The sequence below is a fragment of the Vombatus ursinus genome, unplaced genomic scaffold (genome assembly GCF_900497805.2).
Source record: "Vombatus ursinus unplaced genomic scaffold, bare-nosed wombat genome assembly UNPS02014861.1, whole genome shotgun sequence".
NCBI lineage: Eukaryota > Metazoa > Chordata > Mammalia > Diprotodontia > Vombatidae > Vombatus > Vombatus ursinus.
Genome location: NW_020954639.1, coordinates 15,098,220 through 15,113,460, shown reverse-complemented (window position 1 = coordinate 15,113,460; position 15,241 = coordinate 15,098,220). Strand labels below are relative to the sequence as shown.

General features: G+C 40.6%; 1 protein-coding gene across 1 annotated transcript in view; it reads left to right on the top strand.

Moving 5' to 3' along the window:
* The first annotated feature begins 934 nt into the window (after window positions 1–934).
* The window catches only part of GAD2 (glutamate decarboxylase 2), an 82,869-nt gene continuing 68,562 nt past the window's right edge, over window positions 935–15,241 (top strand). Inside the window, exons 1-6 of the mRNA XM_027841623.1 lie at window positions 935–1,010; window positions 2,025–2,084; window positions 2,301–2,453; window positions 3,682–3,915; window positions 8,690–8,780; window positions 9,361–9,473. Coding sequence (XP_027697424.1) covers window positions 935–1,010; window positions 2,025–2,084; window positions 2,301–2,453; window positions 3,682–3,915; window positions 8,690–8,780; window positions 9,361–9,473 — 727 coding nt within the window. The remainder of the gene's footprint in view (window positions 1,011–2,024; window positions 2,085–2,300; window positions 2,454–3,681; window positions 3,916–8,689; window positions 8,781–9,360; window positions 9,474–15,241) is intronic.

Sequence of the window (15,241 nt, the reverse complement as noted above, 5' to 3'; positions counted from 1 at the left end):
CCTCACCTCTACCTCCACTCCCAGGATCTCACCCCTTCAACTCCCAGTACTGGGATGATTAGAGAGCAGGGCCCTCAGTAGCTACTCCTCCCCCTTTTCTTCCGACTATCCCCTAGGTAACTCAAAGTCAGTTCTCAAACGAGAAAGAACGGGGAGAAAATGATTTAATAAAGCTCCGCTCTGCAGCCTTTCATGTATCCTAAAGCTCTTGCCTTGCTACTCCAGCTTAAGACAGTTCTGAGTAGGGGCGGTGTGTAGGACTGGGCTTAGGACCTCTTTCAGGACCCTGGACAGTTCTCTCCAGGCTGTCAAGCTAAAGGCCAATCGCCTGGAGACGCGCTTGCACGCATGCACATCCTCTCCTGCTCCTGCGGGCCCCAGCCACCGAGCTTCTCACCCTCTTGTTCCAGTTCGCGCGCACCACTATCCGTCTCTCACGCTCACGATTTTGTCTTCTTTCCTCACACTTCCATCTCCCTTCCCCTCTCTCTCTCTCTCTCTTTCTCTCTCTCTCTTTCTCTCTCTCTCTCTTTCTCTCTCTTCTCTCCTTACTTTCTATCTTGCCTCCAGTCGCACTTTCCTTCAATCAGAGCATCCATACCATCCTCCTGGGTCCCTTTTGCTTAGCTGGAAAGAGACATTTCTCCCTAACCCTTCCTCCCTCCCATTTTCTACAGCCCCTCCCCCGTGTGGGTTCCAAGCTGAGCGCAGCTGCTGCTATAGGCGCTGCTGTTCACCTAGTACACACATACAGAGCTGCTGAGTGTGACACACTCACTCACCCACACGACCACTCCGGGACTCCTCAGGGTGCTCTCTCCCTCCTTCACACACTCACGCGCTCAGACTCACGCACAAGCACGCAGGAACTGAGCGGATAGCTTCTCGCCTGCAGTTGGCACTCTCATTTCCCTGTACCAGCCTCGCAGCGCGGATGGCATCTACGGGCTCTGGCTTCTGGTCCTTCGGGTCCGAAGATGGCTCCGGGGACCCGGAGAACCCTAGCACAGGTAAGAAGCTGGAAAACCAAGACACTTGACCTGTGAAACTGGGGACATGGGAGATGGAAACAAAAAGGGTTTCGAAAGGAGGGATAAGAGGGAAGCGGCTTGGTTTGTTTTCGTGTGTGTGTGTGTGTGTGTGTGTGTGTGTGTGTGTGTGTGTGTGTGTGTGTGTGTGTTGGAATTGTTTTTGGTAGTTGGTGGTGGTAGCTTGCTTTCAGCTGCAGCACGAAAAGTTCTCAGGGTGCATTCCTTATCTTATGCCCAATTGACCCAAATGAACTCAAGCTTCTAAGCTCTCCTTTTACCTATGCGTTCACCTGACCCGTGAGGAGGGGTTTCATAATCTCTGGGTTCCTTTCACCCGAACGAGACCGGAGCCCCCAGCACCCAAGTGTCTCTCCAACCTTAGTCTCGGCTCTTTGAATACTTACCTCCTCCACCTCCTTCTGGGACTGGGGAAAGAAGCAACGCTTGACTTGAAGTCAGTAAATTGTATTTCGATTCCCCTACTCTGATCCTAATTCTGTGACCCTGAGTAAAACACATCCTTTCTGTGTCTGAGTAACTCTACTCTAAAATGGGGACAAACCTTGCCTACCTCCAAGTGCTTAAGGAATGCTCTTTGAAAACCTTAAATCGCTATAGAAAGGTGATTTATTAAGAGATTCGGCATGGGGGGGGGGGCGGAAGCATTGGGTGAATGAATGAAACAGAGAATAGAGATCCTTTGAGAGAGAGGAGGGTTAGCAAGGAGAATATCTTCCCGAGACAGGGTTGAAGTGAAAGGGAAGCAGGTAATTCTTTGCCCAATTATTTAGACTGACAAACGATCTTTAAGACAAAGTGGGGAAAGGTCTCGTTGACTCCATCTTAGGTAGAAGTTTGTTAAATGGGAATAGCCCTAAGGCTGCAAATCTTTTTAAAGGATTAGTTACTTATCTGTAGCCCGGTCCCACTTTCTTGGCAATCAAAACCTCCAAACCTCTGTTTCTCTCTCCTATCCCTAAATCCCTTCTCCAGCAAGAGCCTGGTGCCAGGTTGCCCAGAAGTTCACCGGAGGCATTGGAAACAAACTCTGTGGTAAGTGTGAAGCCTGGGGACTCAGTGACAGAATCTGGTGACAGGGAATGGAAGAATGTTAACTAAGTAGTCGGTACTCATTTTTTTTTAACCTAAAACTGGCCAGATCCTCAAATCCCTTTGCCCGATGACAGCTAGAGGCCTGGGGCTGCGGAACAGGGTCCCTCCGTGCTCCAGGTCTCAGACTGAAGCTCCATCTTATGTATGCTTCTTCAGCCTTGCTGTATGGAGACGCGGAAAAGCCGATGGAAACCAGCAACGAGAAGGAGACTCAGGGATCAACGGATAAAAAGACTGTTTGCACTTGCAATCAGAAGCCCTGCAGCTGCCTCAAAATGGATCTCAATTACGCGTGTTTGCACTCAACAGGTAAAAAGCAAGGTGGTTTCCGCACGTTGGGGCTGAGGGCTTTACAGTCGCAGTCTCCAAACGCACACCAGAGGCCCCCCTCCCACCAGCTCGCCTACTCTTCCTGCCCCTCCTCGAAGTCACAAGCTGGGGCCCTAGCCCCAAGAGGTGGAATAGGTGAGGCAGTCGAGAAGAGTGGCAAGGCGGTGACAGGTTGAGGTTGTCCGAGAGGGCAATCCTCCTCTGAACGTATTAAATCACTGGCTTTCTCTGCCACCAGTTAGCACTTTTGCATTAGGTCTGCCTTCCTCCCTCCCCTGAGCATTTCCAGAATCGCCACCAGTCTCTCCCCTACCCGCCCCTCGTCGCCCTCTCTCCGAAATCCGTAGAGAACGCAGGCAAAGGCAAATTGCTCTAGATTCCGGTGGAAGGTCAAGGTCGCGGGCCTTCGCATCGCATCATTGAGTCCTGATTCTGGCTTCTCACTACCGAGAGAATCAAAAGGTACAGTGGTATCCCCTCCCCCAGCAAACTTAGTGCCCAGACATCTTAAGAGCAAGAAGACTCGGTGTTTTTCACCTGGGAAACTTTGGTCAATGTCTGTGTTAATATGGTATAACATCGGCCACTGAGCTTATCATAGGTCTTATGACTGAGAGAACAATTTTCCGCCGAAGAACAATTCTATTTGAATGACAACAGTGACAACACACACACACACACACACACACACACACACACACACACACACATGCATCTTGTTGGCCTCTAGAATCAAAGGACTTTCCCAAATACAGTAGCATTTTCCCATTGCATATTCAACTGTGCCTATTTTTACCTTCATGTCAGACAACTCCCCAAACACAGAGGAGAGTCCTTTAACGCAAAAATGTAGCAATAAAATAAAATAAATCCGTGCCCAATGCCCAGCTAGGGCAAAGGCTTCCCAAATAAGCCACCACAATGGTCTGTAAAGATGAATATTAGAATTTGCCTATTGGATTTCTTATTATTATAAGTTTCTTCCTGAAAATGCAAAAGGAAAATGTTTAGTATTTCCAAAGGTTCCTGCTAGTGTATAAATATAGGAATTGAGAGGGAAATCTGCTTTTTATACAAACAAAATATGATTGACTCTGGATTGCAGAAGAGATGAAGCCATAATGTTTTCTGAGCAGGAGTACAAACATGATTTTTACATGGATGCGTATGACATTTTAAATTTCTTGACATGGGTTTGTCCCCCCAGATCTGTTGCCAGCTTGTAACGGAGAAGAGGCCACTTTGTCTTTTCTCCAAGATGTAATGGACATTTTGCTTCAGTATGTGGTGAAGAGTTTTGATAGATCAACAAAGGTGATTGATTTCCATTACCCAAACGAGCTTCTTCAAGAACATAATTGGGAATTGGCAGATCAGCCACAGACCTTGGAGGAAATTTTGTCTAACTGCAGAACAACTCTAAAATATGCAATCAAAACAGGTACTGTCTGGGCAGAAATTAAAAATGTCTAATGTTTCTTTCTGTATTTTCATACAAAATCATAAGAATCAGTTGATCTAAATAAAATTATATCATACAATTTTACAGTTATTGATATTTCTGAAAACTTACAGCATCTGCCACTTTTTACTAATGTCAGTAAAAAGAAAGAGTCTGTTTTAGAAGGCTGGGTTGTGGGGGATTTTTTCTCACCTGGAATATTTACACCTTCATTACAATGATATTTCCATGAAAGTTTACCTGGTATAATACATACATTAGAAATGTTTTTTTTTCTCTATTTCTACAAAATTCTTAGTTATTCTTGATTCATGCAAATTGCTACCTTTTACACTAGACACATTTTGCTATGCAAATTAACTGCCCCTCCCAAAGCAATCTCTTTTTGGAAAATACCAACATAATAAACTTAAATGGAGAAAGAAACGGAAAACATTTATTTATAAATAAAAGATGAAAAAACATCTTTGGAACCGAAGTCCTGAATACTAGTTATGCCCCACTAGCAATTTCCTTAGTAGGCATAGTCACCCATACTGTCACTAGTCTGTTTGCTCACTGTATTGGTGAGGTAATTTTTTTTTGTCACTTAATCAAGTGACTGTAGATTTAAAATTTGCATTCCAGATTCCTGGTATTGTTTAAATTACTATTTTTAAACACCCGGAGAAAACTTAGCAATTCAATGGTGTTGAATGAGGGAGAATATTCTTGAATGCAACTGGGTAAATGAAGCAAAAAGGGAAAATCTGATCTCTTCCCCTCTCCAATGTTATTCACATGCATTTTATAGCCAGAAATATTACATTTATGCAGATGCTTCCAAGATTTCATTTTTATTTCTGTAAAGTCAGCTGTTTATTTCTATCCAGGTCATGATTATCCTCAGATCTCATACATTCAACTGTTAATCACCAAGACACATGGACCCCTTTAGGCTAAATTTTAAAAATAAGAATTATAATAAAAAGTAAACAAATACTTAATAACCAAAAGCATTGTGCTATATTTAAAAAAGAAACAAAAAGGAGATAAACATACTTTTATATTTAAATATATATGCAATTTCAAAACTATTTTTATCAGAAAATGAAAACGTAGAATAGCTTTTGCATAGAAATGTGATTTGGCATTGACAATTTTGCCCTTGGCCACCTCCACTGTCATCATCCCTAACCATTTACTGAGTCTCTACTATACAAACTAGTCAAAGACTTGATGGAAGGTTTTTTTTTGTGGGAGGGGGGGTTGGGTTGGTTAATGAGAGCTGCTAAAAGCCTTGAACTAAAAGGAGCATTTTCAATATTTACATATCTGTAGCTTTAGGTCTGTGAAGGCTTTTACACAAAGGGAAAAGTAAACTTAGTAGATGAATTTTATCAGACTCATTGTCTGAAATGAAACTGAGTTCAGCTCTTTGTGATCCATATAAAATATTGCTATACTGTAGGATAGATCTAGAACTGGAATCATCATTAATTAATACTGTCGGGTTGCCAAGATGGGGCCATGACACTATACTAGGCAACGAAAATATGGTTGTTACACTTTAAACATGACATGAACATAGAAACATAACCATTTTTTCATTCCCTGCTAACATGTTGTCCTTAAAGGAATTTAAGTGGTACTTGTTAAATGCTTCCAGAATGGTAAATCACTGCTTATTATTTTTATTGCCACAGAATCAAAAACAATTTAAGAAAATTTTTACATTTCAATTTTGTAAAAGTCCAATGATTTTTGAAATTCAATTTTAAGAGTCAAAAAAATGGAAATTGCAAATGAATGAAATTAAGTTTCTGGCCATCAATGTTCCATTTAATGTCAGAAAGAAATCGGCCGATTCAATACTTCTCTTTTCCCATAATGTGTGAGGAAACACACTAATCAACGACAGCTTTAATGTCTTTTGTTTAAACTTGAAATGAAAAATTGGATTAATCAGGCTAGTTCTCTGGCCCAGTAGTGTCAATGTCCAGAGAAGATCTCAATAAGATTTGTAGAAACATTGCATCTTCTGACTTTATTAAAATGTGTGGCTTATTAGAGACAAATTCCAATTGCTTATTTAACTGATAGATTTTTTTGTACTGTCCCTTGTCTTGTTTGATTATTATGATTATTTAGTCACTGTCAAAGTGTTTATTATGCTACTACCCCCACTGAGTTTCCTTCCATCCTTTTGTGGATTAAAAGCTTACATGTTAACATTCCTTTATCCTGGGCAATCTTAACCTGATAATCACTTGCTGTGTAATGCACTTCAGGCTGAAGGGGAGGTGGAAACAGCTTTAAAAAATTAATTTCATGTTTCCTGTTGAAATTTCTACTTCTTTACACAATAGAAAGGCAGGTTTTAAAAATGATCACAGTGGAGATTGTGGGATTCAACCTTCTTCATTTCTTTGACACTTAAAAAAAATACATACTAGACTCTGCTAAGTCAGCAATAAAACTCAAGAAATTGGTGTCTTTAATAAGCCTGAATCTATGGAGGTGATATGGGGAAGGTTCATTTACACACAGAACTGTTTTACAATGAAGTTTTGCATCCTACCTACCTGTTTAGCTTTACAGGTTGGACACATTCATTCCTTATCTTTCAGGTTAGCCGAACCTGTCAGGGTTCTTTTGCTAAGCTGTGGAGAGGTGGAAGCTGCTGGTCACATCCCTATTCTACACCCTGCTGTATATTCCCCACTAGCAGCTAAATGCATGCTTTAACATTAGCTTCCTAGGGAGCTGCTCATCTGTCCTTCTCAGCAGAAGGAGAGCATGGAATAGCAGCAGTGGCAGCAGCTGGTTGGAAAGGGTTGTGGAAACAGCTGGGCAAGTTCAGAGACAGGTCCCACCAATAGCCCTTCATGGGAGGGGCAATGTGGGAAGAGGGTGGAATCCTTTGCTAGGATCCTATGGGCTCTACTTCAAGCCCATGAGGAATGATAGAAAAATTGAAAATGTAATTAGTTGGAATGCTTCTCTTGGCCTGCCAAGAGAACCTCTGGACTCTCCAAAGCTGCAGATCAGTTAACACTGACTGAGAGACTTAGCAAGGAGGGAGAAATGCATGTAAAGATGGAAGAGTGAGGATATTTTTGTTGCCAAACAATACAAGTAACAAACTGATCTTCCCAGTTTGCCTAAGGTAGCCATCAGGATGGCCTGCCCTACCACTGTAAAATGTCTCATGGTCCCAATTAGTTTCAAATATGGTAAAGTTTCAGTAAGGTTAAATAGGGCACAGTAATAGGACCTCAAAGAAATCCAGAGGTGACTCTGTAGACATATAGGTAGACTGATGCATAGGAATGCTGAGCTTAATAATTTTAAAGAAAACTATGGGGAAGGGAAATGACATGGCACTGGGACAGAAAAGCAAGCTATGTGTTCGGCAAAGGGCTGAAATGGAATGCAGAGTCAATGAAGCAGAGAAGAACGGGAGAGCTGTTCCAAGCAGTAGCCAGGAGCAGGAAAGGAGGTTCTCTCACCCAATATGGATGGGTAAAGCTGAAAAGGTTGGCATTGGAAGGCCTGAAAGGGAGTAATGGGAGACAAAGGCTCTGAACAAGGCCACATAGAGTTAATACAATACTGGAAGAAGCACAAAGCCCGAGATCCATTCATTTTCAAAAGCTCATTCAGAGTATTATATCTTCCTTTAATGCATAATTTTCTAGCAATGTGCCTAGGTCTGATAAGAGACCACTACAATCCAGGAGATAAGTAGCATGCTGATTTTTGCCCCTGTTTTCCCCATAACTATCCTTTATCTTGCCTTTCCCATATGAAGATTGTGAGCTATCACTATTCCTAGTTTAAGACAGACGTTCAGAAAGTGGGAAATGTCTTTTTATCAGATTGTATGCCTTCAGTTGTTCATCTTTCAAAATTCTGGCTGTTAACAAAATCAGAGAGCCTGAGACAAGCATCTGTGGGGCAGAGTCTATAAATGAATTCTAACATGGCACTGGAAATCTCATTTTTTCAAATAATATCCCCAGGGGTATTTGAAGTCAAACCCCTGAGAGGATTTTTAGAGAAACCCAGAAGTCAATTAGATCAGCCTTGTAAATGGATTAATCAGACCATCAAATATATTCCCAAGCATCATTCTGACTTGACGATGATGTTGAATTTAATCAGGTTTATTTAAAATCACAATTATGAGAGAGCTCTTCTATTTACAATCATCTATTCTGACAGGGAAGAAATGACAAATATTAGACCCATCTACCCCATTTTTTAGACTATCATCAGCCTTTGAATCGTGGGCAAAGCAATTAGCAAAGTTTCCCATTTTCCCATTTTTGTCTGGTCTTTTATCATCATTAGCCATTCATCACTGATGTTATCATCAGTGTTTGGCAGGCCTCTCAGTGTCTGCCTCTTGAAAGCATCACAGATCTCCCCTGTCCCCCCCCAAAAGATTTTAATTGCATCATAAGCCATTTAAGTGAGAGGTTGTCCATCTTTGGATTGGCGCCATACATTAGGTTTTCAGCTACACTGAATGAAGAACAGGGAAACAAAATGGTGTTCTGATTCCCAACCATGCTTTGGAATTGAGGAATGATATCTTAAAGCAAGGAAAACCAAACCTGAAAGCAAATACTCTTGTAGAATATAGGAAATATTTTCCTACTGCCCAAAAGATTGCCCCAATCTTCTTTATACAGGTAAATTTTGTGTTCCAGAATTATTTATTTCTACTAGATGAGACCATAATCAAAGTATTCTGATTTATACATAGGTCATCCTAGATATTTCAATCAGCTTTCTACTGGATTGGATATGGTTGGATTAGCGGCAGACTGGCTAACATCAACAGCAAATACTAATATGTAAGTAGCTAAATTTGCTCTTATGTAATCCAGGTTAACTTCCAGTGAGATGCGATAGTCATTGCTCCAACTGTTTTGGGAAAAAAAATTTTTTAATATTTTAAAGAAAAAATTCAACAGCATCTACAGTATTGGTGTGAGTTTCAGGAGTGGTTCGTGGCTTTTTGTAGGATTACAGAAAACAATCTAGTAATATCCATAAAAGACAGCTAAAGACAGCTGTGTGAAAATGCAAAAGGCAAAATATTTTTGTAGTTTGCATATTTAAATATGTATAATATGAAAAAGAATGGGAGCAGATGCTATCCTTTGAATCACGTTACTTTGTAAAATTCCTTTTTTATCTTCTCTATGATCAACCACATTTGTGTATTTTACCATTAATTTTTACTTTTAACTTCAGGGATCAAGGGAAAATAATGAGACCTATTGATAGGCATAATCCTCTGAGCTGACTGTGTTATAACCTTAATGTGATATGAATGTGACATTTACAGCAGGAACAATTCTAAAGATATTGTAACTACTAAATTATTGCTTTGGGTGATATAAATAAAATGTGAACATTACTGCATTTCAGGTTCACCTATGAAATTGCTCCAGTGTTTGTACTTTTGGAATATGTCACATTAAGGAAAATGAGAGAAATTATCGGCTGGCCAGGAGGCAGTGGCGACGGGATCTTTTCACCTGGTACATGTTACTTCATACTTTCTTTTTGTTTCTCACCTTATGATGTGCTATGCCTTGAAATGAATCTAGAAAAGCTGAGATAATGAAACCTTGCTAATGAGATGCCTCCCACTAATAATATTTGGTGCATCTCTGGGTCTGTTACTGCATAAATGCTCAAGAAATACATAGATGAGGTTAGTAGAGACTTAACTGTCCACCACTGTTGACTTCTCCTTCAACTTAGCCATCTTGTTCTGGGATTAGCGATAGATGCACATGAAAAGCATGATTAGAAGTGACATTTGCCCTGAAGTTCTACTGTGATCCCACTTTCTTTATAGGTCATATGAAACCAAGAAAAAGAGTGCTCTGAATAAAAAATAGAGTGTTCTTTGTAGTTCTCCAATTTGAAAGTGAAAAGTCCCATGAAAAGGAAAATGTAGAATAAATGAATAGCATTTTACATTTTTATATGATAGAATATTCCAGGGAAGGAGGGAGGGAGGGAAGAAAGCAGAGAGCAAGACAGAGACAGAGAGACAGAGACAGAAGATACAAAAACAGAGACAGAAAGACACAGAAACAAAAAGAGACAAAGACAGTGAGGGACACATAGAGGCAAAAAGAAAAATATATATATATTCCTAAGTCCCCTCTTAGACAAAGACATCAACCCTCTATATTGCCCTAGTTAAAGTTAGTGAGGGAAAATGGTGCCTCAGTAGATAATCTTCTGGAAACAAACAAGGGATGATGATATCTTTAAGAGATTTCTGTTTCCTCTTCTTTCACTATTCAGTTTTTCCATCCTTTTTTTTTTTAAATCATCATCCATTGTACTTTGAAACTCCATTATTCAAAATTACTTTCACTGAGGTCTTCTCTCCCAGACAAGAAGGCAATCCTAAAAGGAGAGCTATGCCCTTGGTTATTGGGACTGCCCATGAACTCAGTTTATTGAAAGAGAGGAAATGTGTTTTTAAAAAAAAAAGCAGATCAAAATAGGAAGAGGGATTCACTGACTCAGGGAAAAGAAAGATGGTGTCCTGATTATCACCTAATCAGTGACAGGCTGATCTGAAGAAATGTTCAAGGCTCAGAGCTCACTGTCTGTGCTCATTGAAATGAGGCATCCTGAGGAAGCCATGGTTTAGCCTGTCATTTGGCCAGAAACAGACAATGGAATCTGTCAAAGGACAAGCATTGACCTCTCTTCTGTATGACTACAAAGATTAAAATCTACTAAGACAAGAAATGCAAGAAAGTGAGTGAAAAGAAGGAATGAAAATGTACTTATATAACCAAGTCTAGGACTGAAAATAGCCAGGATGACACAGACTTTCAGATCTGGTTTTTTTTTAAACTAAGATTTAAATAAATAAATGGGATTTTAAAAAATTATTCAGTTACCCAAAGTGAGAAAGGCCTGAGGAAGGGGATGGCTAGCTACATGTAAGGGATAGTGGGATTTTTAAAAAACAATTATTAAGTTAACAAATTCCAAATTGGCCTGAATTTTCTAGGAAAGTTAGTATGTATATCCCTGGGAGAAGAATTCTTATTATTTGGGGTTTTATCAGCACATAGGGCCATTATCTACCAAAGTATTTTGTATGAAGAATTGGAAATCAGTTCCAAACACTACTTCCCTCTGGCTCCTTTTATAAATTTGGCAGGTAAGTACAAACACTCCTTCCCACCCACCCATCCCCCCAAAAAGAGTCAGGTATTTTTGTCAGGTGACCTCTGACACAATCTATACCTTTTGCCCTTTTCCTCGGGGAAAATCTACCTGGTAAGTTGGTATTTGGGGCATTTTCCTGACCTGTGTGTAGGAGCTGTATAATCTTGGAGTGTATGCACCCTGAGGACAATGTGCCCTTTCTTAAGAAAACCCAGAGAACCCTCATAGGTCACTCAGGTGACTAAAATCACATCCTCTGTTTTGGGATGGGAGCCTCGAGACCTCCATCTGCTCCTCAAGATTATGATGGAAAATTGGAAGGAAGAGGCTACTTTGGGTCCATCATAAGGCTTTTGCCAGACCCCAGAAACTTGCCAGGCCTCACCTCCTAGCTCAGAGGGCCCCCCTTATAATAACCAGCATTTATATCATGCTGTAAAGTTCCCAAAGCACTCATTCAATCTCAACAACAACCCTATGAGATAGATAGTAATATCCCCATTTTACCAATGAGGAAACTGAGACCAAAAGAGATTAAGTGGCTTGTCCAGCATCACACAAGCAGGGTTTGAATGAGTCAAGTATTCCTGACTCCAAGTCCAACACTCTGTCCACTATGGTACCTAGCTGTCTGTCTGGTCACATGTCCTTCTAGGATTATGTGACTACACAGACATTCAAAAGTGAGATAGAACAAAAGTCACTAGACAGAACTGACCATCAAACTAAGAAAGATGAAGCCCTTGTTGATGCTTTCCAAATGAGCTGAAACTGGGTCAAGACCAAATTCACGCATAGAGTACGTGCCTAAGTGTGCCAAGTGATGCAAGTAAAACAATTGCCCCTTCCCCTGCCCTTCAGGGAAAGGGCCCATAGTAACACCCTCACATAGGATCCTAGGATCGTAGATGTTCAACTGTAAGGGACATTAGAAGACTTAATTATCCAATACCCATTTATATATACATAAATACATGCACATGGACAAATATGTATGTATATAATAATAGATATCATTTGTATAGCAATTTAAAGTTTGCAAAACACTTTACATGTGACTCCATTTGATCCTCACAATAGCCATGTAACATAGGGGCTATTAGTATTGCCATTATGACAGATGAAGAAACTGAGGCCGTGAGAGAGTTTAAGTTGACTTGCCTTTGATCACACAGCTAGTAAGTATCTGAGGCTGGATTTAAACTCAGATATTCCTGACCCCAAATCCAACATTCTATGCTACTTAGCTGCCTATTTCTCTCTCTCTCTCTCTCTCTCTCCCCCTTCATATGTATGTATGTATGTATGTATGTATATATACATATACATATACATATATATATGCCTAGAGGTCAATATAATGACCCAGAGGGCCCATAAAACTACCCTGAAATACACACACATACACACACACACACACACACACACACATGCATTTTTATGCATATATATAGGCATGTATGTATTTATATGGAAAAGCATCACCAGGAGTTTTATGAATTTAGGTGTGGGTCTGTAACAATGCAGATCAGGGGCAATATATAAAGGTCAGCAGGATCTGGTGGAAAAAAAAAACACTGGATTTGGAATCAGGGACCCTGTGTTCTAATTCCACCTCTCATTTATTACCTGTATGATCATGGACAAATCACTTAACTTCTCTGTACCTCAGTTTTCTCCTATGTAAAATGGATGAGTTGGACCTCATATAGACATCTAGACAGATGGTCTATAAGGTCCCTGTCCAGCTCTAAATTTATGATCTTATGGTCCACATCCCAGAAACTCAGCAAGTTAATAACCCCTCTCCCCAACACAGTTTAATGAAACCAGTGCCGATACCTATGTTACTTAAATATTTCTCTGAGCAGGAAAAAAAAACCCTTTAATTTATCTTATGTGAGTTTGATCAGAAGATATAAATGAACATAAATAAACAGGATTTTCTCTTCCTTCTTAAAAGGTGAATTGTCTACTAATAGAGAAGCAGGCAGCTGGCCTTAAGCATTCAACTTGGGAAAGAAATAAGAGTTTAGTTTCTTTGAAGAGTAATAGATGTTAGCAAAAGGAATTTGCAGGTGTCTGCTGGCTTGGGGCCATGAGGGCAGCAGGAAGAGAATCAAGTCAGAAAAAGGAGTTGCATTCCTTGTTGCCTGCACTGCTGTGGCCAGGCAGTCACAGAACCAGACAGAAATCCTCTTGCTTCACAGGGAAAACACCAGGAATGCACAGCACAGATCATTAGAGCCTGAAGGGACTTTAAACATCAGTTTGTATAACTCCATTTTACAGGTGAGAAAACTATTTACAGAGGTAAATTAACTTGCTCAAGGTCAACACAGTAAGATGCACATTAAATGAGAAAGTAAGGGGGTAGAATCCAGGTTTCAAGCTCAGCAATTTCTCAGCCCACGAGAACACCAAATTTAGTGGAGTGAAACTGAAGAAGCCTAGAACCTTACAGAGAGCAGGTGTTCAAAAAGAAAGAACATAAGCAGGACACAGGCAAAGTATCACCCAGGGTTCATCTTTTTTAAGGGACCTAAATACAAATTCTTCCTCTGTAGGAGAGTAGGGTCAATAGGCATCTAGTACCAGGATGGCAGGGAATCTGAGGTCTCTATATGTCTGGAAAGACTTTGTGAAAGTCCAGATTGTCCAGGCTGTCCAGGTAATTTAATTGAGACACAGACTGAAATGACTTCAAAAGAAATTGCTTCTATGTCCAAGAAGGCAGCAGTATCTTAACATCAGAGGTCTAGACCTGGAAGGGACTTCTAAGGCCATCTAGTTCAACCCCCTTGGAAAACTGAGGCCCCAGGAGATCAAGGGACATGAAAACTGCTGGTCCCACTTTAGAACTTCTATCTCAGGCATGTGGTATGGCATAGACCTTCTCATCATCTTGCCTTCTCCCGTCTTAAGGGTAATGTTCATGATTGTTTACCAAGGTAGTAACTTTAAGGATCACCTACCCACACCCCTGAAGTCACACTGAGTTTGGAGACCAATTTCATCTGAGTGACCTTGGGCAAGTCACTTCATATCTCTCATCATCAGTTTTCTCATCTGCAAAAGGAAAGGGTCAAGTCAGATGACCTTCAAGGTCTCTTCCAGCTCCTGATCCTGTGATCCTGCCAGTTCCCCACAAACTGATGCCACAAATGGTGTACATTGTCCTCTTTCTACAAAGATGTATCTATCGACCCACCATTCGTATGGCTAACATGTTGAGTTCTTCATCAGCAATAGTTATGAATTTGCACACCCAGTCACCCCATCCCCTTATGACCGATGGTGTGAATTTGCTAAAAAGCTGACTGGGATTCAGGGTACAACCTAAGACTATATGACATGACAAAGTTCATTTGTCATCATGGAAATTGAACCCATAGGCAGAGGTTCACTTTGGCTTTTAATCTGCTAGGTGGAGCACCACAGGTGTTGACTCATTTAGGAACAAAGAAGGAGCCAGACTCATTATTTGCTTTCCTCCTTGATGTATCATCCCCTCGCATAGATTTATTCCATCTTAAGAATTCACTTCTTATGGTACACATAAATGAAGTGAATCAAGTAGGGCTTCCCTGGGCAATCCCCATATCTAGAAAAAAGTTAGGGTCTTAATATGAAGACATTTCCCCAGATTTCTGAGGGTAGCAAAATTCTCCCTGTTTTTGGGAAGCCCCTCTCCCTAGGGGCAAATATAATTGTAATCAAGGCTTTAAAAAAAACAGAGATTTGCAATCTAGAATTTGGAATTTGGAATACTCCACTTTTACATTACATTACCTTTATACCCTGGTCCAGACCCATTATTTTTTCCAATGTAGCTGTTGGCCTCTCCTTGTCACTGTGCTGCTACAGCAAATGTCTTTTCCCAAGTGTAATTTCTGTTGATTTTCCATCTATATTGCTCAGGTTCCTGACAGTGGGAAGTCCCTGAGCTTCAAAATGCCCCATTAGAAAGCTGAAAGCTTCATGAGAAATGTTGTCCTAAATACATGTAATACAAACACAAGAATGCCCCCCCAAAGGACAGAGAAGAAAACCTGGACAAATAACATTTAGTGAGCTCTCACCTTATACTGCAAGCATTAGG